The sequence below is a fragment of the Paramormyrops kingsleyae genome, unplaced genomic scaffold, assembly GCF_048594095.1.
Source record: "Paramormyrops kingsleyae isolate MSU_618 unplaced genomic scaffold, PKINGS_0.4 ups257, whole genome shotgun sequence".
Lineage (NCBI taxonomy): Eukaryota > Metazoa > Chordata > Actinopteri > Osteoglossiformes > Mormyridae > Paramormyrops > Paramormyrops kingsleyae.
The window spans coordinates 19,008-40,741 of record NW_027326195.1 but is presented as its reverse complement, the minus strand read 5'-3'; the positions used below and the strand labels follow the sequence as shown (position 1 = coordinate 40,741).

Sequence of the window (21,734 nt, the reverse complement as noted above, 5' to 3'; positions counted from 1 at the left end):
AAAACAAATAAAGAGCTCATTTCAAAGCTGGCTGGGATTTTCAGCACCTGTCTGATCACATCCATGCCCAAATTCAGTAACATTTTCTCTGGAACCAACAGCATCCCTTGCTGTTCCACTCCCCATAAAAGCAACAGCCATTAAGCATCCATGTCATAATGGCAGCTTGAGGAACAGATAAAGCACTCTGTCAGCACTGAGCACTCATCCCACAGAAGGGCAAGCCTCAGCCTGCAAATGACATTATCTTCGGGGGGGCACTGCATGCTCAACAGCACAGCAGAGTACCAATGGCTGATTGAAGCAATCTGTGTTTCTCATAATGATGTCACTTCCTGCGGTGACACCATCTGTTTGGAGCTCGTTATCAGAGTCGGGCCCGTTTCCCACAGCCACTCCTCAGGGTTTCTCTCTCCTCATTTTAGTCGTGGATTTCTCACTCAGAGAGCTTGTCTTCCTCCTGAATGTCAATCTCAAGCAGGTACAAGAAGCATTTTCAGATTTTTGTTCACCAAATGGCAAGAAATTTTCCTGACCACAAGGCAGTAATGGAAAGAAAAATAAAGTGAATGAAAAATACCCAATTCTTTGCATGACATAACTTTTGAAACAAGATCAATTGTTCAATGATTACAGACAAGCCGTAGGTTACAAATAAGGTGCATTCCCTAAGTCTGTCCAAGTCTAATTTGTAGGTAAGTTGGAGAAAAAGGAATACAGTTAAAGGTTTTTGTACACCACAGGTTTTTAACACTTTAACTTTTCATTCTTTGTTTATGAAAAATGGAAAAGTTGAGTGAACAACTATAAATGAAATATAAGTAAAAGAATACAGGTTTTCTTTACAACACAGAAAGAGTAAGTAACAGTGCATGCCTGACATCCTATTAACTGGTTGTGTTGTGATGGCACAGTCAAATTCTAAGCTGTCCTTTAACTTTAAATGAACTAGTCAACCATTTCATCCCACGAGACAGAGCAGTATTTAATGTCCCTTGCGGAAAGAATACCTCAATTTTTCTCTGCTGTTATAACTGCTAGAGGAGGTTACTTTGATGAATCAAAGATATTACATTTCCTTGATAATAAAAATACTCAAATGGTGAACATACTGTAATATTTTTTGTTAGCAAAGAATATTGAGTATTTTTACAAAATGTTAAGTGAGTAATGTGCAAAAACTTTCGACTGGTAGTCAAATAATAATAATAATAATAATAATAATAATAATCATCATAAGTACCTACATGAACTGTACTGTCGGTCAAGCCAGCAAACCACTGAAGCCATGTTTTCACAAGCGTCATTAAGTAGAGTCCAATGAGACAGATTTCTTTTTGCCAGATCAAATAGCCATTGGCATGATAAAAGTGTCAATTTTCTCAAAATGCTGGTATTGTACCATTTTCAAAACTACCGTGTTTTTTTTTTCCCAGTACTGGTTTACGACGCAACCCAATTGCACGCACACACTGCTAGCAGCTGAAACCAAACCCACAGCCCCAGGTGCGAGGTCACAATGCTAACTATAGAGCCTCCGTATCAGTGATTACTGCTACAAACAGAAAATGAAAAAAAGAGCAAATCTGCCTGTAAATATTAACCCTTACAGAAATGTACTTACTACAGCATTAGCAAGAGTAAGTGAAAGAGAACAAACAGAAGCCACCATGAGTAACAGAGGTAAGCAGGCATTTATCACTTGCAGGAGTGAAATAAAGCAAGTCAGTTATACAGCCACAATCCTAGGCTGTCAGCCCTACATAAATAGCAGCATGGAGTGTCCATATTGATTAATTTACTTCTTTGCTAATCTAATCCCAAGAATGCAACACATCAACTCAGATTCATATTAACCATGAGCAACAAATTCAGTCCACAGTGTATCCCAGCAGGGCTGTGGAGTCGGAGTCGGAGACAATTTTGGGTATCTGGAGTCGGAGTCGGCAAAAAGTTAACCGACTCCGACTCCGACTCCGAATAAATTTAAATGGGAATTTAAAAAGTAAGTTGAAATGTCCCAATTCACAAACAGTCATAATGAACTACTTCTCTGCTGTAAGAATAAAGCCCAATGCATGCAGTGCATAATGTTACCACAAAACGAACATGTCAAGTAACCATGAAGCATGCTTTTCATTGACTGTATGCGTCACTATATGGGATGTAATGCACAGGTAAGGTGCGGCACCGCTTTCCATTGTGTCGTGTTTCACTGTTACAGGGAACTGTGAACCTAGCCTAAAGCCCCCCATACATTTACAGATGCACTGCCGATTTTTCGGCCATTCAACGAGTCATCACGCGTCAAACGCCTGAAAAATCATCTGGTGTGTTCTCAGCTCCGTCGGCTCCCCTTCGCTATGCGCTACCCTTGAAACCTTGTTTTCATTGTGTTTGTCTTTAATCTGGCATTATAGTGGAGTGTTGGCTTCCTAGCCAGTAGTTCTGTGGTGAAATGACATGTATGTTGCCTTCCTTTCCTTCAATGGATGTAGAAAATACATTAGCATAGTATATACATACAGAGGAGTCGGAGTCGGGGAGTCGGAAGATTTAGAAACTGAGGAGTCGGAGTCGGAGCATTTATCTACCGACTCCACAGCCCTGTATCCCAGCTCTGTACCCTATGCTGCCTATAACAGGCTCCCAGCCCTACCAAACGACCCAGACCATTAAAAGTCATTATAAGGTGACCGATTGAGCTATGAATGGATGGATGGAACACCTAATGCCATGGCAACAGGTGAACCAGCCCAGGGTCAGAGCAGCAACAGGGACAAATGACTGCACAAACTTAAATATCTAAATAAATCACGAATATCTTCAAGAAGGAAAAAAAAAAGTTCTCCACCCCCCGGGCACACAACAAAAAATGGATTCGGCAGCTCCTTGATCTTGTTCCACAGTGTCGGACCTGGAGGGCCAGCCTGCCACAGTTTGCAGGTTTCCCTGCTCAAACATGCTTACTAAGCCTGGCAATTGGCTGGTGAGGCGAATAAGGTGTGTTTGAGCAAAGAAGTCTGCAAACTGTGGTGCAGAGTGGCCCTCCCGGACCGGAACAGGGGAACACTGGCTCTAAGTCTTAGAAATTTCCCCACAGCATTTTATAACAAAGAATTTTTTTAATGAGTTATCTGCATGAATCTTGCTGAGGGCTATCGCTTTGGAACCTTGTGACTGCATCATTGTACTCCTGGCTTATATACTGAGTACGTCTGGCTTTTCTGAGTTGGTGATATGAAGGAAAGAACAAAAGGAACATATTGTACACAACTTTATTTTACAATATTACTGCCTAGCTATTTATTAACTTTACATATAGTCATCTGTGCAAATCATGACCTGAAACCTATTTGTTTCCTTCTATTTGTTCCGTAAAGGCTGCTTGTGAAGGAGGAAGTGGAACATCCCTTTAAAAAAAATGTAAGAAAAGTCCTTGATTTTCAAGACGTATTCCCATTCTGGCATTGTGTCAAACGATGTTTCCTTTTTAGTTTTTTTTTTTGCTTTAAGAAAACTGATTTTGCCAGGAAATGGAGCAGAAAGGAAAAATAGATTTCTTGACTGACGATCTAATTGGTCGTTAATTCCAACCTATTACTTTATGAACCCCGTTTTTATTATGATAATACTATGCATAACCACCATTCCCACAACCGTAAGAAAGTTATGGAATACGGAAACGCTGGTTTGAAGCGGGGCATTGCAGTCCACGCGACAATCCACCAGTTTATCAATCAAAATCACGAAATCGTGAAACCTAATAGCAATCGATAGATCATTAGCGACAATCTTTTTTTTTTCTTTTTTCATTAGCGACAATCTTGAGACGGATGACCGAACGCAACTGACGCCAAGTAATATACAAAGACTGAGTCCAGTGTTTCGTTAATGACTTTTATTTAACTAAATTTATCTTAATTTATCTGTAAACCAGAAGTTTTATGTGCAAATCATTTAACATACTTATCATTGAAAGCTAAATTTATCCTTAAGCAAAGGTTCCAGGTTCAGAAACGAATTAATTCAGTTTTGCTTTTTCGTACTGTGAAACATAATATACTACAGATATGAAGAACATGATAAACAGGGAAATAATTAAAAATACATAATAACATAATGGCTACCTTCATCATAGTATCAATTAGTATATGTTTCCTTTATAGAAAGTATAAAAATAAGCAACTTCCTTACTGCACAGCACTAGCGAAGGAGCTCGGTTTCTGCCAAGTCTGTGCACAGCTGCGCATTTTCTCTATAAACTTTGAGCTGCTTCGTTTGTCCAGTTTGGGGCGCTTAGGCCGTATGTCACAGCCCCCAAAATGCGTGCGCCGCGGTCCCGCATCCAGAGCACGGCGGTCTTACCTGTTAATTTCCCCCCGGAATGGCCATGGCCCCTCCTGCGCTGCAGAAGGAAATAAGTGTTGGATTTCTCCGTTACCCACAGCTTGAGCGCGTTTTTCAGCAAAACCTCTTCGGGATTGAGCCACATTCTTCAGCGAAGATGGAAGGGAGGAAAAGAACCAGGGGGAAAACGCCGTTGTAGCACCATAAATGCTGAAGTGCGCCGGCTGTTTTAACGTCGATTCGTCAGGAAAGAGGCGAACTTCTCGGGATCATCCATGATTGAGCTGAACCGCTGCCCGGTATCTTGCGTTGTGTCAGATTTCATTAGTCCCTCTACCCACTAATGTAAATACAGACAGCGAAGCGCCTGAGCTCTTTCCTTCCTACAGTTCCGGTGAAAACAGAGGAAGTTTCATTTGAATATCCTTTTGTGATTGGCGATTCTTTCGGATATTTTTGTTGTTGGTTTTCCCCTCCCTTCGCATTATAAACAGCAACATGAAAAGAGACGTTAAAACACATCGAGGCCAGCTACATATAAAATCAAATTGCCAATGACATCTTATAAGGAAAAAGATGTTACACGGTCCATTATAATAGATCTTTAATATCTAGGAATTGTATAGCAAATAGTGCTGACATCGCAGTGCAATTTCCTTTTGGCGGCACGACGGCAGATAAATCTTTTGGATTATATATGCACCGTGCAATTGCTTTTTCAGTATTCTGTTTTGGTTTATTTGTTGTAATGTAGAATCATTTAATTTGGTGTTTTAAGTGGTAAGTATAGGGAAAGCTGAACTAATGGCTTGAACAATGAATGGTTGTTGCACTTGTCACAAAGACTTGAGCTTTGACTGACTTTACATTGAATAAAAACAAGTGTAATGTCAGTTTTAAGAAATTATTGTCTATTATACGACATCCTAGGGAAGGATAAAATGTGAGATATTCAGATTTTGTCTTAGAGGGTTGAGAATGAATGACAGCTTTCTCATTAAGTTACTTAGTATACCACGGTATGGAGTGTCAGCTTTTACATCAGGAATGCTCTGCTAGGGCAAGTTAGGGGTCTTGTAAAATTCTCTGATGCATTTATTCTGTGCTACTACAAACAACATTAATATAGAACATTACCATTACATGCCATTGTAAGGGTGAAGGAAATTCATCTTCGATTCATCATTATTCTTGAGGACTTGCTCACGCGTTTTGTTTAACCTGTTGGCTGTGTTGCTAATAGCACTATGGTGAAATTTCCAAGCAGCGTAACAATAATAACTATATATAGTAGCCTCCAGAATTCCATGCTCAAAACTGCGGTCCATATTGAACAATGAATCAGCTCGGATTAATGAGGACCTGTGATTTATTTATTAAGAATAATAATCTATAACATTACATCTACAGTGTATCCAAACGTAAAATTAAAGCAAATATACTAATTAGTTCAGTGTATTTCATATACTGAGTTTTCATATATCCTATAATCATTACAATTACAACAGACATTTCGCTGAAATATGTATATCATGTGATAACAAAAGTAAAAAATCATAGAATAAATTGCGTTAAGTATTTTTAGTAAAATAAAATAATTAATCCATTTGCTTATCTGTATTAGGATCACTGGGGGGTTGTATTTATAAAACATTTTCCTTTGAATAATTAAACGTAATAATATTTTTCATTTGGGAAAAAAAACAATAATACGTTTGGGTTTCAACAGATTCAAATGGGTTAAAATATACATATATTTTAAAAAGGAAAATAACATAATATGTATGTGTGTATATTTAGTTCATGTTCTTTTACTCACAGCTGCTACGATAAGAATGTGACGTTCCGTGTCCTTATTTGGACATGGAGTAGATCCTTGCTGGTGCAACGTGGATTAAGGTCCGGGCAATTCGTTTAACGTTTATACTTATATAGCTTAATAACATTACAGGCAATGAATTTATAATGCATATAATAAAATATTCTGATAACTCAATCTACATAATAATTTATCTTTTGTTCTCTCCTTTGACCTATACGAAATAATTATAAGTCTTTTTTTTTGTAGTTGACGGACTGTATCAAGAAGCACACCGCCCTTTTGCGTGGTTCATAAGGAAATAGGGAGGTCTTGAATTTAGCTGCAGTTCAGTATATCAAAAATGCAGGTATTTATCAAAATTTCTGACATGTTTTTAAATATCTTTTTAAAATATATGCTGTTACATAGTTTGGCCAACTACGCGAAGAGTAAACGGCAGCAATTAATGACCCTTGAATCGTTTTCTTGAATTCATATAGTTCACTGACTTGAAACGTGTTTCTCCAGGATCCAAATGAAGACACTGAATGGAACGACATTCTCAGGAAAAAAGGCATCCTTCCCCCCAAGGAAACGCCGAAAGAAGATGAGGAGGGAGAGCAAATCCTCCAGCAACAGTCAGTTGGTGAGTATTTGTGGTGTGGATTACACAACTGTATTATTTTAACATGTTACGGTGTGTGAAACACGTTATCCTCCCGTTACCACCCGTCATCTTCGTTTTTACAATGCATCAGTAAAAACCTACGAAGATATGACCCTGGAAGAACTTGAGGAAAATGAAGACGAGTTCAGCGAGGAGGACGAAGCGGCCATCGAGATGTACAGGTCCGTCCAGACTATAAAATGTAGGATGACCATATTTTGCTTTCGAAAAAGTGACGCCGGGGGCAGGGCGCAAAGAGAGGCGTCAAAGCAAAACAAATGTGCAAACAGACGGTATTCTGACTGTAGAAATTAAATTGCAATATGAAACAAAGCAAAATCCCGGACTTTTCTGGCATTTTTAAGTCACGAAAAATAGCACGTATGGTCACCCTAATAAACTTAACGTGGTGGCATAGGACTGATGAACTCCAGATGAATTTCAAAGGACTTTAAGTTTATAAAGTTTATGTGGTTAACTAAGCAAATTCTTATGGACTGGGTCTTGAGAGAATCTGTAGTGCAGTCCTTATGTAATAGGATAGTTTGTTGATTATTTAGTACTTATGGTCTTCATTTCCTGTTTAACTTTTGAATTCATACTTTCAGACAAAAAAGACTTGCAGAATGGAAAGTCAATCAGATGAAGAATATATTTGGTGAGGTGAAAGAGATATCGGGACAAGACTATGTACAGGAAGTGAACAAAGCAGGTCAGGGCATCTGGGTAGTGCTACACCTCTACAAACAGGGGTGAGTGCTTTCCATCCTGGTCCTGATCCTAGAGATCACACACGGATAGTGCTTCATTACTTTTGTGCCAGAGTTTTTATTACTGAAAACTTTTATTTCAGAAAAAAATTCCTTAAGACCTTCTTTTGCGTTTTGAGTAAAGAGGCCACTAAATAAATCTGTGTATGAGCATCGTTGTAGGTTATGGACTTGTCTCTCAGACACTAACTGGCCCTGGTTTCCTTCTTCCCAGAATCCCACTTTGCACACTGATAAACCAGCACCTCTCAGTCCTGGCCGGGAAGTTTCCCCAGACGAAGTTCCTTAAGTCCATCTCTAGCACCTGCATCCCCAACTACCCTGACAGGAATCTACCCACTATCTTCGTCTACTTTGAGGGTGACATGAAAGCACAGTTCATCGGGCCGCTGGTGTTTGGTGGCATGAATTTAAAAATTGAAGGTGAGAGTCTGTGCATATGGTACTTCTGCATGAGAAGCTACATTGTTCCTCACAAACACACATTCCCAGGTTGTAGGTACATGCGTCAGGAGATACACCATGGACTACACCTGAGAACAGCCCGTCGTTTAATGATTCCACTCCTGAAGTACTCTAATCCATAAGTTTTATGTTCGTAAAATGGGAATTTAGCCAGAGTTTACTGTACAAAATTTAGTTATCTTTACAACTGTGGAATATTTATAAATCTAATTAAATTTAATATTGTATGTTTTGCTTTCATGATATGCTCTAAATAATACGAGTAGTTCTACTTCCAGCTTATAGTGTAAGATACAAATACTTTCAAGTGAGGTAGCATTTGACTTGCTAACATTTTGTTACTGTTTTGGTAAAATCTTTAACATAACTTATCCATGCCCTTCGGCTGGGTAAGTACTTGGATGGATGGAGGAATGGATGATAATATAACTGATCTTTCTCAATGTTCATTCTGAGAGACCCTTTGGCTTTTCAGGGATCCTCAGTTACTTTTTCAAATGTCCGTCTGGTAATACTGCCCTGTCGACAGCATAATTGGTGCTTTTTCTGTTTTCTTTCTATGTCCATGATAAAATATTTCTTGTATATTATATATTAGTGAAGCATGATGCATTTTAATGTCGCACACTTTTCTCTTCACTAACACAGAGCTTGAGTGGAATCTTTCAAAGACTGGAGCTGTGAAGACAGATTTGGAGGAGAACCCAAGGAAACAGATAGAAGACAAGCTCATGTCGTCCATCCGGTGCTCCCTGCCCACAAAAAAGGACAGCGAGTCTGAGGATGAAGACTAGCAGCCTCTCGGGATGAACTCGGAACAGCCCTCACTGGCGGGGAGACCAGCTTCCAAGTTTTGCCACTGATGAAGTGGTACAAATTGTTCAGTGACCAAGAGATCTCTCTGCCGAGAGGCAGCAGTTCTCAAAAAACATGGCGAACCAACATCCTCATGATCATGATTCTTATCCACAGAGAAAACAGCTGATATCTGCCCAGCCTCTTCAGGAAAGTAGGGAAGTTACAGCAATATCCCACTGTTTTTTTTTTTTTTAACTACTACTGTTTGTTTCAGAAGCTTTTGTATAGTTTTAAAGAAACATCTTATTAAGTTTCTAATATATTAACGCTTTGTGCAATTACCTGTTAAAGTAAATATATTACTCTTCAAAAAATTTTTTTTTTAATTTTTTTTGGAAACATTAAGCTTCATGATGCTTGTGCCCCGAGAACATTTTCTTGCTTTTATACCCCATGCAAAGTTATGGCCTGCAGGCCTTGGTGAGTTTGACCAGCTCTGTAATATGTCTTCACAAAATGAGCCAGATGTGCAGAAGAACCTCCATTTAAACTTTGTCACTTTTCAACATGCTTTTATTTAGACTAATCAAATGTGAGGGTGCGATTTAGGATCACCATGGTTACTGCCTGACATTCAACACTATAGCTCCGTGTACCTCATATGCATAAGTCATTCTGTAGTGTACAATACAAAGTGCTGGGGTTCTTCTCCTTTTATGTACATGGTTCTATACACTGATGCTGTAGTCCTTCTGGAGTCTTCACATCTTCAGGGAGAGAGAGAGAATAAAGCATTGATGTGCTGAGTCCTCAACGGACATTGTTACCCATTATTGATCAGTATGGGGTCCTTCCTGTTCCTTGCTGCTGTTTTATACCCAACATGACCCCCTGGTGTGATTCTCCATGTTGGTATTAGATGTGTAATTGGTGTAGAAACATCCATAAGACCGATAGATGGTCATTGTAGGTATCTGGATGCATCAGATAAGTGTATTTCAGGTTATGGCAGAATAGTAAAGAAACGGTCAGGGTAATTTCCACTGATCCCAGGTCAGTTCCTGGCCATACAGTAAGCATATCCTCCTTCCTCGTCATGATTGTTTGTTCAATGCATTATATATGGCTCTCATACTGATGAGATCTGGCTATTAATTTCTCAAGAACTGTGACACACCAACAAACCAGCTATTTACAGAGTTGCATGAAGTGCTTTGACATACAGCCCAACCATTTCATTTAGCAAAACATTGCATTAGTCAGCAGATATGTGATAGCAGGTTTATAGCCAAAACATTTTAGTAGACTAAACCTGAAGGTTGAAAGCTAGAGGTAAATGTCTGTGATAATTACATATTGTTAGTACTTTTATTTTTGTTTGCAGTTGCTTACATTTTACTCATCTGTTGAAATATCTACATTACATATAAGTGCCCTGTTCAAGGATACAACAGCAATCTCTTTAACCTACCCACTAAACTGAAGCACCCCTTTGTTTTGAAGTGTATCTAAATAGATTTGCTGTTTACCACTCTATGGGTCCTGGCTGGCCTTTGATCTGACTTACGGGTTCACAACTTTGGTCCTGTAGCGGGGTCTGCATAACTTTTAAGATGTGAGATTCAAGTCAAAAAAGTCTGCATTGTTCATTTTTCAAGTAGAAAGCTGCTGTTGCACCCTTGAAAAAGATACTTAACCTGAACTGAGTAACACAGATGGGCAAATTTATGGATCTCTTGGGTTGAAAAAAATTATTCATTAATCATTGTGGGTAATGCTATTAATTAACCATCATGACACACCAAACCAGAAATACGGTGCTGAAATTTAGAATGATTCCAGCTGTTGTATCATCATCAATGGGAGCTCAAAACATAATTTAAAGGAATTCCATTAAGGCAGTTCTGGATTTCAATCGTATTTGGACTTAAATTATTGGATTGAATCTGGGTGACATTAGGATACATGGGATATGCATGTTTTGTGTAAAGTAATGCAGTTTGACCCCCCCTTAGGGTTTATATTAGACGCCTTTGTGTTGCTGTTGGGTTCAGGCAGGTGCCTAGGTGATTAGGTACAGAACAGCCACAAAACCGGAATTGGTAATTCTACCACTAAACAGTGAAAGAAGGACATAGAACATGAGACAACCCCCATAACATCAAAAGTGAAAAAGCAGCTTTCAGCTCTCCGTGGCCTAAGTTACTCCCATTGATGACAGATATAACCAACAATGGAAGATAACATCTTACCTGTACACGCCAACTCAGCTCCGCTAAGGATAAACAGAGGACATGCATGTTATTTTGAGCCATGAGGACAGTGAACACTTAATTAACAGTAATTTATAATTTATTAACAGTAGAGAAATACATCGCAGGTAAGTGCATTCCTACCCAAGGAGCAGGTTGCTTTCTTCTCTTCTGTGAGAGTTTGGGGTACAGACGCATCAAAGGGTGGACAGATTGGGACTACAATGGTAGACAAGACAATGGTTGTGGGATTGTACATCCCCTTTTTGAAACAGAATTTCCAAAGGTACAGTGGTACCTCGGTTCTCGAACTTAATCTGTTACGGACTCCGGATCAAATCCTAAAAAGTTTGAGTTCTGATCGTATTTTTCCCATAAGAAATAATGGAAAACCAATTAATTGGTTCCCGGCCCCCAAAATTACACCTAAATATGTTTTTATGAACAGGTTAAAACAAGAAGAGCATTTTTTTCTTAATGGCTTCCAAAACGATAAAGATCTTATCCCAACATTACCCCTGTCCTGCCCCGATCATCCGCTCCTTCCGTGTGCCACGCCCCCTCGTTAACCTCGTGTGGGATCCCCATGTGATCAGCTGTTTCTGGTTGTTGTCATTAGTCCTCTGCAGGGGCGCCGTAAGGGGGAGGAAAGCTAAGACGATGAGCGACAGGGGCCCTAAAAAATTAGGAAAATAACTGGATTGGTTTGGACTGGGGGGCCTGATATGATATGCTTTCATGGGGCCCAAAATCTCTAGCAATGCCCCTGGTCCTCTGTATTAAGTCCGCGTTTCAGTTTGTTTCCCCAGTCCGGTCATTGGGTGCGTTCGATTTGCTTACAGCGCTGGCTTAAAGCAACGCATTCTGATCCTGACGCAATGCATTATGGTTAGATGCATTGCGACCTCTCACCTGGCTGCACAAACTGGAACCGCCTCCGTGACGACACACCTTTGCCCTTATTGACTGAAGAGTTTAGTTACACGCAAGACGTATCCCGGGCAGTTCCGATGCGTAATCTGCTATTCCTCCCGAATATCACGTAAAGCAGTGAGAACTGGTTTTCAGTTAATTTACCTGGCAAAATAAAGTTTAAATAAATGACATAAATGCTCTAATAGTACACATAAGTTAGTGGTTTATTTATTGTTAGTTACTGTAATGTTGCGCTGCTTTATTTGGTTGATCGTCCAGTCTATGAAGAAGGCATTCAAGTAAGAATTGCATTGTAGTATGACTCATTTCCTGGCACGTACGATTTATATTAGGTCAGTGTTCATGGTTCGACTTCTGATATTCAGATCGAGTTCTAGGTCAAACTGGTTTGTTTGACTTTCAAGAAATTTGAGTTAGAGAACCGAGGAACGACTGTATGTATATTCATGGCAACATTTTTCATAGGCAAATATGAACCAACATGAAGCACAAAATACACAGAGCAAGTATGTATGGCTCAAAACATCCCTCAGTGCTGCAAGGCTGCCTGATTAATGGCTGAGCTGCCCTCGGACCCAAGCACTGCTCTTAGCTGTATATATATATGTGTCTATGTGTCAAAGGAGAGCAGGATGGGATATGTGATGCATTCCAATGTTCATGTACCGGTATTTGTGCATATGGCAAATAAGGGATCAGGATCATCATTGGTTCTCATAATGAAATTTAACCCATCACCACCCCCCCACCCCCATACACACACACACGTACCACCTACCTCCCGCTGCATGGACCGCAAAGAGTTTTGGGCTTTTGAATAATGAAACAAGAACTGAAAAAAGGAGAGAGTCTCCAATGAAGTTCATATGTATGGAAAAGAAGCTTTATGAATTATTTGATACAAATAATGCTACCTACTCGCTTATATACATCTTGAATTTTATCCTGGAATAAAAAAAAAAGTTGTCAGAATATGAGAACAGATTGTTGTCCACTGGATCTAAAAGCATCTTCTGCAAGAAAATGACAAACATTTACCTTTTCTTGATCTCTCCACACTAATCCACACATAGTTTTCTGTAACCCAGGAACCTGTGGTGGTTAAATGGGAATACAAACCTTTTTAAAAATGAATGTATTAGTTTGCATTAAGTGAGAACTGATGTTATTCTAACATGTCCATAGCTACTGCAGGTGGGCCAGGGTGGTCCTGGTCCCACCCAGAAGGTGAGCGATACAGTGCAATAAAACGATTGAGTCTGACAGCTATGTGTGTGTGTGGTTAAATCAATCAGAGGAGAACTGCTGCTGAGAGGCGAATAGATTTTTCTTGGTTTTTGTTCAAGTGATCTAGTAACGCCATAGGTCATTTAAAACTGGCAATATATACAGTATATACACACACACACACACACACATATATAGTGAATTGTTATGGGTGAGCCCCATCTGATTTCGTGCCGCCCCACCCACACTATGATTTCTGGCTCCGCTGTGGGTCCCTGGAGCTGAATGCTGTCTTCTGTGTGCTGTCTATGGCAACATGTGGTCTAGCAGTTAAGGAACAGAAACAGGGGTGTAGGAAGCAAGGGGGATGGGGGGAGGGTAGGTATGTAACCCCCCCCCAGTATTTCATTTGGCTTCATTCATTTGTCCCCCTAATAAACAGACCTTTATATTAGAAATATTAAGTTATGTCCCCCAAATATCTAACCCTCTGATCAGCAGTACAACACAAATCATGTAGCTTTGGAAAAGGTCATATGCACAGGATAAGGATTAATTCACCAGCCTGAGCGCAGGTGCATTACTCAGGATGGTCAGAGGAGATAGTGTACAGCAGGAGTACTGCACAGTGCCACGCCACGCAGTATTATTATCACAGTCACAGTATTATTATCAGTTATGGTACTCGTCAGGGTGCAAGTCCACATAGGAATGGACTCGGTCTTGTCATGCACTTTGACTTGAACACCCCACACTGGAAAAATCTCCCCCGGTCTATAACGTACTGCTGGCGTGATTGATCTGCTGGAAGCGGAATACAGCCAGGAATTTTACAGGCAGCCATAACAACAATTATATGCATTGTAGGCACATTTTAATATATTATGGGAATGACTTAATAACATTAGTAAAACGTGCCCACGATTTATATAATTTTTATCATTATGTCATGAGTGGAGCTCTGCAAAATCATTAAGAACAATATAAAGCAGTATGCACATCATAAAGGGAATTGGTTAAGTTTGGGGATGGGTAATGTCCTGGTTAACAGCGTTTGGGGATGGGTAATGTATTGATGCTCAAGCGCCAAACTAACTATGGTGACCAGGGGGGTATTCCATGAAAGAAGCTAAAGAAAGCCAGACTTTCCCTTAATCCTGATACCCCCAAGATAATCCATGTCAGTGAGGACACTTTGAGCTGGAACAGGATTTGTAAACTACCATTTCAGTTAAAATGCCCTGGATTTCACTTAAGCTCTAACATCTTGCTATGTGCTGATTGGTCAGGCTCCTATAATTATATGCGTGTATCACTAATGTTCATTTTCATTTCATTTTTTATTTTATGTAAATGGAAAACAGTGGGATGAATCTTTCAACCAAGGAAACAAACCAGTCAAAGCGCAAGAAGAACTGAACTATTTAGCCAAGCACAAGAGCCTTTCAGTTTTAAGTAGTTTGTAAAACCTGGAGTAGCTCAATGTTCCTCCCTGACATGGATTATCTGGTCACCCTAAATTAACACAAGTGGATTTAAAAAAAGGTCTCTGTTATCAGGTGCCCAGTATTTATGATCATTTTATATGTATAATACGATGCATGTAATGAAATAGGCTAGTACGTTTGTGAGCCAATTAGGTAGTACTGTAAGAATTTCATTCACCCATCACCGTACCCGCTGAATCCCAACTGGTGTCGCGGGGGGTACCAGAGCCTATCCCGTGGAGAAATGGGCGCAGGCAGGAACCAATCCTGGGCAGTCGCCAACACACCGCAGGGCGGTGTAAAAATTCGAATCTTTTATTTTTTTATTTATATACTATAGTTTGTTTCTATTAGTCTTCGTTACATCTTTTTGATGTTTATGAATCGTATTTTATCATTATTTATTTGTATCGTTCCAAATGTCTTAAGAATGGCCGTTAGTTTCAAGTGGTGCTGTTTTTATTGGCAAGTTTTGTTAGCGGGAGAGGGGCGTATTAGCTCTATTGTGTGTATGTTTAGTAAAAGTCTGATACATAAAAAGTCTTTTTAAGGAAGTTTTTAAAGGAAGCTGCACAGGCACCCCCCCCCCCCCCCCCCATCATGTCATATTTGCTTAGTCTTCAATTTGTTTTTAATTTAGATTCATAGTCTATAGCCTAATTGAACTTGTGGTCGATTTGTTGAAGATATGGTTTTGAGTCGGACTCGACTAAGGTGAACTCGAACGCAACACTGATTTTTATATATAGGCTACATATATTTTTTTCTTGATGACCATCATTATTTTAATTTTGAATGAGCATTGAATAGACAAATAAGAAATTATGCAATCTGTAAGTTATTCCAACTTGCAACAACGAAAAGCTAGGTAAGAACACCCAGACCCTAACATCATCATCGACTCCTCAGCCTGCGAAACAGAGCGTTGTCGTCTTTTGCAAAACTAGCTTACTCAATTTTCAGATATAGCAATTAAGTTACAGAGCTTAGTTGGCTTAACTGAAAATGGTCTGTTTTGTCAGAACGCTTAATACACGCTCTGAGAAATATTGTTTCTTAATCATCAGTGCACCTGACACATCGATGATATTTTCAGTAGCCTATAGTTATACGGCGTTATTGTGTAATGCACACAATGACATTCAAGCAATGATCAACAACCTGTCTATTTTTAAATCAAAAAGTGTGCAGCTTTCATAAGTCCTCATACCTTGTTCGCTCCTTCCTAAAGTTGCTCTCAGGCGGTCCGAGGCGGATGACAAGAGATGGACAAAAACTAGAACAAAAACCCGTCTCCCCAGCCAACACCTTACAGTTCACATATCAGAGTATCCGACACATACCTGCGTCAATGAAAAACCCTCCACACAACCAGGGAGCCATCTGGGAAAGCCTTCAAGGGAAAACAGAAGTTCAGGGCGTTGATCACTTCCAACCCAAAGCAGACCATAACGGTAACACTTCACCTAACGGGGCATAAACACTAAGTAATAACTTACTTACTGATGAAGTACAAATCATGGACAAATGTAGTCGCTACTTGAGATAAGAGCGTCACGATTCATTAATGACGAACAAACATTAGATCAGTATTTCATTTGTGTAATTCATCACTTGATCGTTCAGTCCTTTCAGTAGATCACAAAGGTTTACACAATTAACAGATATAGTAACAAATATACAAACTGCTTAGGATAAAAGTTCCATCATGATTCTTTAATGATGAACAAATATGAGATCAATATTAACGTATTATTCATGACTAATTCTGAACAGTAGTTCAGAAAGGTTTACAGAATTAACAAATATAGTAACATAGTAATTGCTTGAGATAAAACATGCGTCACGATTCATTAATGATGAATTAACATGAAATTAGTCTGAAACTAAGACTTAGTTTGTGGTTAATTAATACGTATAAGTAGCCTAATAGCATAATACTATATTATTTGTGCCCCGTCAAGTAGTGTTACCACCGTAATTTTTTCGAGAAAAAAATACTTCATTAATAAGCTTTTCCTAATTGCATAAATCCAATTTTCGCTTAGAACGGTACATTTTTTCTGTACTAAAAGTATTTTTCCTTTCTTTTGCACATATTGAAAGAAACATTTTAACGAATTATTGTATAATTGTCGTGCAATTTATAACCTATGTATGAATAAGAAATGTACAAACACTGTTAATTGATTTTGTAATGTACGATATATTTAAATTAGTTTTTATTACATAAGCAAGTATAATACTAAATAAGTAGGCCTAGTTTTAAATGCAATATAAAAATTGAATTCTTACCCATAATTACGGGCAGACTGAGAAGGCAGTAAACCAAGAGAATGAAGTTGACTTGATGCGCAATTTTCCTCCTCATTGCAAGCTTTCCAGTGATCTGATGTAGAGAATTTAACGAGTGACACTGCGCGTGGCGCCGTATGAAGCAGGTACTCTCTGGGCGGTGTGACTGCTGCACCTTTATGTTGCTACTTTTTCATTTGAAACGATTGTTATGAAAAAACGACTCCCACACATATGTGACCAATCAAACCTCCCAGACACTCTCCTATAGTCCAGTCGCCTCCACCCTTGTCCAACAGTCAGAACGGACTGTTTTGGTAATTGGTCCACTTAGAATTCTCGTTATCTGAACCAGAATAACTTGAATATATTTCCTTTGCCCATGATTTCTGAGATTATAGTCCTAGGCGATTTAGAAACAGGAAATGTGGCTGAACTAAATATAATCAGACACCAGAAATGTCTGGAGGAACTTATAAAACATGACTAAAAACTGAAAAACTGCCTGTCTATCCATCTGATAATGATCTAGACCTCTCTGCCAGGATGGTACTGAGATTAAAAACTGGCCCTGAGCTTTGGGGTTCCCCAAGAAGAAATTTTGCCAGGTATGTGTATGTGTGTGTATGTGTGTGTGGGGGGGGGGAATCTGCTGGCCTGCAAAACATTGGGATGAACCTGATCATGCTCAGTATGCCAGATGGCCAGTCCAGCCCTGCTCCCTGCTAAACTCAACCTTAGGTTTCTACACCCACAGGGGATTACATTGTCTAATGACTCCTTCTCACCTTTGTTCCTCATCAATGAGGAAACCATATCGTCCATCCCTGCCCTTCATGTCACTTCCCCACATAGCCAGCAGGTGTTGCTAGCCATTCTGTTCCCTCCTGGCTTTGTACTAGACCCTTGTGTGTTTTCCCTACTAGTTTCCTATTCTTTCCTAGTGTTAGCCCTCAGTGTTTGTCTCTACGCCAAATGATCCATTTTCAAGAAAATTGTGATAAAGTGGCAGAATCAGGCCATTTAAGTCCTGCCATGCCTGCCCACTGCACCACCCAGCTAGCTCTGGTGTCTCTAATTCCTCCGTCCACTAGAATCCCTCTCCCCAAAAGTCCCAGAGGAAGCAGCCTGGCTCTCCACCTGACAGGGAACCACATCTAAACTCCTAACACATAAGCATGTGTCCCATGCATGGATTACAGCTCTGCCATCAGTACTATTCATTTACACAAGCTGTTCAATGTAAACTCAGCCACGTGCCTCTGGATGATGGACGTCCTTACACACGACTTCCTGGAGCACCACAAGAAGATGTGTCCATTACTTCTCTCTCCATTCAGACTCACATTCCAGGACAGCTCTGTTAAAATCATAAATGCTGTCAATGACATGAAAGTGATAAATGCATTTAATAATATCCATTGGGTAATAGATAAAACTTTTAGCAATATAGACTGTGGTCCCTCCTGCTTTGAGATCATTAACAAGCTTCTGGGGTTAGCCTTCACTGTTCTTAAGATCATTAATGCCGCACGAGATGAGATCTTCCTTGGGGCCACAGACCAAGGGCGATCGACAGTTATTTTATCTTTTTGTCATTTGCGAAATAATTGCACCAACAGTTGACACTTTTCACCAAGCTGCTTGCTGATTGTCATGTAGCCCATTCCACCTTTGTGAAGGTCAACAATCTTGTCTCTGATGTCCTTAGACAGCTCTTTGGTATTTTCCATGGTGATAAGGTTGAAGATGTAGACAGGTAAGTGACCCAGGAATACTGTTTAACAAAGTAATACCATTAAATGTGGATGCTTGCTTGGTATCTGTTAATACTTAATTAAGTCCTACTTGTGTTGTGTTAGTGCACATGTACTTGACCTAATTTCTTGCTGACTTGTAGGGGATCAAATAATTATTTCCATAGATAAATGACAAATTGATTTTTACCTGTTACGTGATGATTTTTCTTGTTTGTTTTGTTGAAAATCTTCTGATGTTAAAATAAACCACTGAAATGATAGACTTCTCATTTCTTTACAAATGAACTAAGGAATTCAACAGGGGGTCAAATAATCATTTCCCTCACTGTAAGTGTTGGAAATCAGTTTCCTTCTTAGGGTGTCTGGGCTCAGCCTTAGAGACAGGGTGAGGAGCTCAGACATTCATGCCTCCCGGATGGCTCCCTGGGGAGGTGTTTTGGGCATGTCCAACTGTGAGGGGGCCATGGGGCTGACCCAGGACACGTTGGAGAGATTGTATGTCTCGGCTGGCCTGGGAACACCTTGGTATTCCTCTGGAGGAACCAGAGGAGGTGGTTGCCCCTGTGACCTGGACCTCGATAAATGATGGAGAATGGATGGATGGATGGATGGATGTCAGTTGTTCAGAATTAAGGTGAATAACAGGACCAGGTGTGGCTCGTCAGAAACCAGGTAGGGTAGAAAATCTACTGGAGCATAGCTCTCCAGGATTAGAATTGGAGCTCCTCAGCAAAACCATAACCTAATTCCTGTAGCTCCACAAGTAGAGAATTGTGCTAATAATGTGAAGGTTGTGGGTATAAATCCCTGGGAGTCCCACAAATAGTAGCCATATAATGAAGTCCTGCTTAAGCTGAGTTCATGCTAAATGATATTAGCCACGGTTTTCTACTTACCAAACAGTTTTTGGAGATCACAGACAAAAGCAAATCAGTGTTCAATCAGTGCTCAATCACTATGTGTGAACTGCCAGGTCACTAAAGACCCAAGTGATACTATTTCCTGAAAGTTCTGCATATACGACGGTTAATTTGCTGCGTGTTTGTAAATGTTGAGCATATGCGATTACAGTGTTTTAATGGTTTGTAGCGCTTTTACAGTACAATTGTGATTTGCCATTCTATTCATTCTCTTGTGTGATTTCATGACAAAATGCAGTTTGGAGACCAGACGGACTCATCAGCAATTCCTCCTGGTGAAAGATCTTGTAGTTTGTGACCACCTGCCGCTGATCAGTCTTGTAGTGCGTAAACCACAACAACTTAAAGACTCCTGATTACAAGACGACAAGTTGTGTAGTGTGAACAGTACAGCAATCTGGTGTTATGGACAGTGCCCCCTCCATTTCCCATGTGCAATTCAGATTCAGTGCTTAGCCTTTCGGTTGACTAGCATGTATTAATATGCAAGTCAGTGGGATTAGCAGTATCTGTTTGGCTTTTGCTCATGAAAAAAGAATTCATTGAGGTTGACATACTTGCAAATTTCACTTGCTCATGGGAATTCTGGGTAGGCCTGGCCTCAGCATGGGTCATTATACGTTGTTATACCACAGGCTTTGTGTTACCTAATTGTTCTAATTTAGCGTATTGTTGCAGGAACTTTTAAATGGCCTCATACAAAATTTGATCTAGACTTTGACATAATCAACTTACTCCACTAAAGAGTCACAGAGCATGTGGTACAAATCACACCTGATTAACCTGGTTAGTGCAAAATAAAGCCTTAAAATATTTTTTTTCCATTATAGATATTAGTATCCTACTGTTTTAGAAGGCTTTGTTCATAATTTATTGCTTCTGCACTATTATTTATTATAGTAGACCACATACAGTAGGTGCCAAAGACATTTTGAGCTCAGGGTGCTGCAAGTCAGAGAGACCAGTGGGGGGTGGTGTGTGGTTCAGTGGTCTATGTCTTTGTGCCTGTGATCAAAATATCACTGGTTTAAGTTCCATCCTTGTCAGAACAGTCACATGTCCATGGGCCCTTGAGCAAGGCCCTTAACCCCCAGCTCTGGAGGTGCTGCATGTTAGCTGACCCCGCATTGTCACCCCCACGCTATGGAGAGCATGGTGTGGTAGGTGAAGAGAAGCATTCCAATGTATCTGTACTTGTGCAAATGGCAAATAAAGCATTTTTTTTTAGATTTTACTGAAATTCTTTTGTGTGTTGCAGTTGATATGAAGTATGTGTTTAATGCTGGCATCCTGTTTGGGCTTCCTTCTCTGGGATAGACTCTAGGATCTCTCATCACCCTAGTACTGGACGAACAGCTGGAAGATGGAGAGTATCTGCTTTTTTTTTTTAACCATGACTCACTGCTGCTGATGTCTCATGTCATTAAGGGAGTATTTAGCCCAACTATCAAACAAATGGAATTACCATTTGTAACTCTACACATATACACACTTGAGGGTATTCCTGATTTTTTTTTAAAGGGTACAATGACTTGCTTTTCTCTCTGGACCCAAACCATCATCCAAACTAATGGTGCCAATTACCACGAACAACCAGAACCCATTTTATTTATTTGCTACAAACAGCAGTGATGGGAGGAATGAGGCTTTGAAAGCCATAAAGGGTGGGATTACTGTGTACTGTCCGCTACTGAATTGTGCAACAGGAGGTGAGTCAATTTTTGGTGGCCCCAGCATAATCCCACACACTGAGCTTTCTGATACCTCATTCCTCCCATCACTAGAAAATAGTACCCGGTGGGCATGGGATTAGAAATGCCAGCTCATTGCTCCGTTAACAATTTATTGCATGAATTGTGAGATTGAGTCTGTCTGGGTGGGGGTGGGGTAATGACTTTACACACATCTGGTTGAATGTGCTGCGAGAAAATGGGAGGGGTTTTGTTGTATGAGGTATCCACAATGAGTCACAGTTAATTAAGGGAAGTATTTCCCCCAGAAACAAG

The 21,734-nt window shown here is 39.9% G+C and overlaps 2 protein-coding genes across 2 annotated transcripts; one reads left to right on the top strand and one right to left on the bottom strand.

The window, feature by feature from the left end:
- The first annotated feature begins 6,234 nt into the window (after nucleotides 1–6,234).
- Nucleotides 6,235–9,665, top strand: LOC140587465 (phosducin-like protein 3). The gene is made up of 7 exons (XM_072708727.1): nucleotides 6,235–6,249; nucleotides 6,419–6,518; nucleotides 6,680–6,797; nucleotides 6,910–7,000; nucleotides 7,427–7,570; nucleotides 7,803–8,011; nucleotides 8,702–9,665. The coding sequence occupies exons 2-7, from the start codon at nucleotides 6,513–6,515 to the stop codon at nucleotides 8,845–8,847; spliced, it is 714 nt and encodes a 237-aa protein (XP_072564828.1). The 5' UTR covers nucleotides 6,235–6,249; nucleotides 6,419–6,512; the 3' UTR covers nucleotides 8,848–9,665.
- LOC111854141 (neuromedin-S) lies at nucleotides 9,403–17,609 on the bottom strand. The gene is made up of 8 exons (XM_023831789.2): nucleotides 17,049–17,609; nucleotides 16,097–16,146; nucleotides 13,078–13,131; nucleotides 12,958–12,984; nucleotides 12,818–12,871; nucleotides 11,248–11,322; nucleotides 11,104–11,126; nucleotides 9,403–9,618 (listed from the first exon to the last, which is right to left on the bottom strand). The coding sequence occupies exons 1-7, from the start codon at nucleotides 17,122–17,124 to the stop codon at nucleotides 11,118–11,120; spliced, it is 345 nt and encodes a 114-aa protein (XP_023687557.1). The 5' UTR covers nucleotides 17,125–17,609; the 3' UTR covers nucleotides 9,403–9,618; nucleotides 11,104–11,117.
- Between the last annotated feature and the right edge of the window lie 4,125 nt (nucleotides 17,610–21,734).

What these genes read in the sequence shown, in the direction of transcription:
- LOC111854141 (XM_023831789.2), bottom strand. Translation starts at nt 17,124, where the DNA reads ATGAGGAGGAAAATTGCGCATCAAGTCAACTTCATTCTCTTGGTTTAC. An exon ending in CAGTCTGCCCGTAATTATGG is followed by an intron (nt 16,147 to 17,048) that starts GTAAGAATTCAA and finishes TTTCCCTTGAAG; the next exon opens with GCTTTCCCAGATGGCTCCCT. An exon ending in AGGGTTTTTCATTGACGCAG is followed by an intron (nt 13,132 to 16,096) that starts GTATGTGTCGGA and finishes TAACCACCACAG; the next exon opens with GTTCCTGGGTTACAGAAAAC.
- LOC140587465 (XM_072708727.1), top strand. An exon ending in GCGGCCATCGAGATGTACAG is followed by an intron (nt 7,001 to 7,426) that starts GTCCGTCCAGAC and finishes TCATACTTTCAG; the next exon opens with ACAAAAAAGACTTGCAGAAT. An exon ending in CTACACCTCTACAAACAGGG is followed by an intron (nt 7,571 to 7,802) that starts GTGAGTGCTTTC and finishes CCTTCTTCCCAG; the next exon opens with AATCCCACTTTGCACACTGA.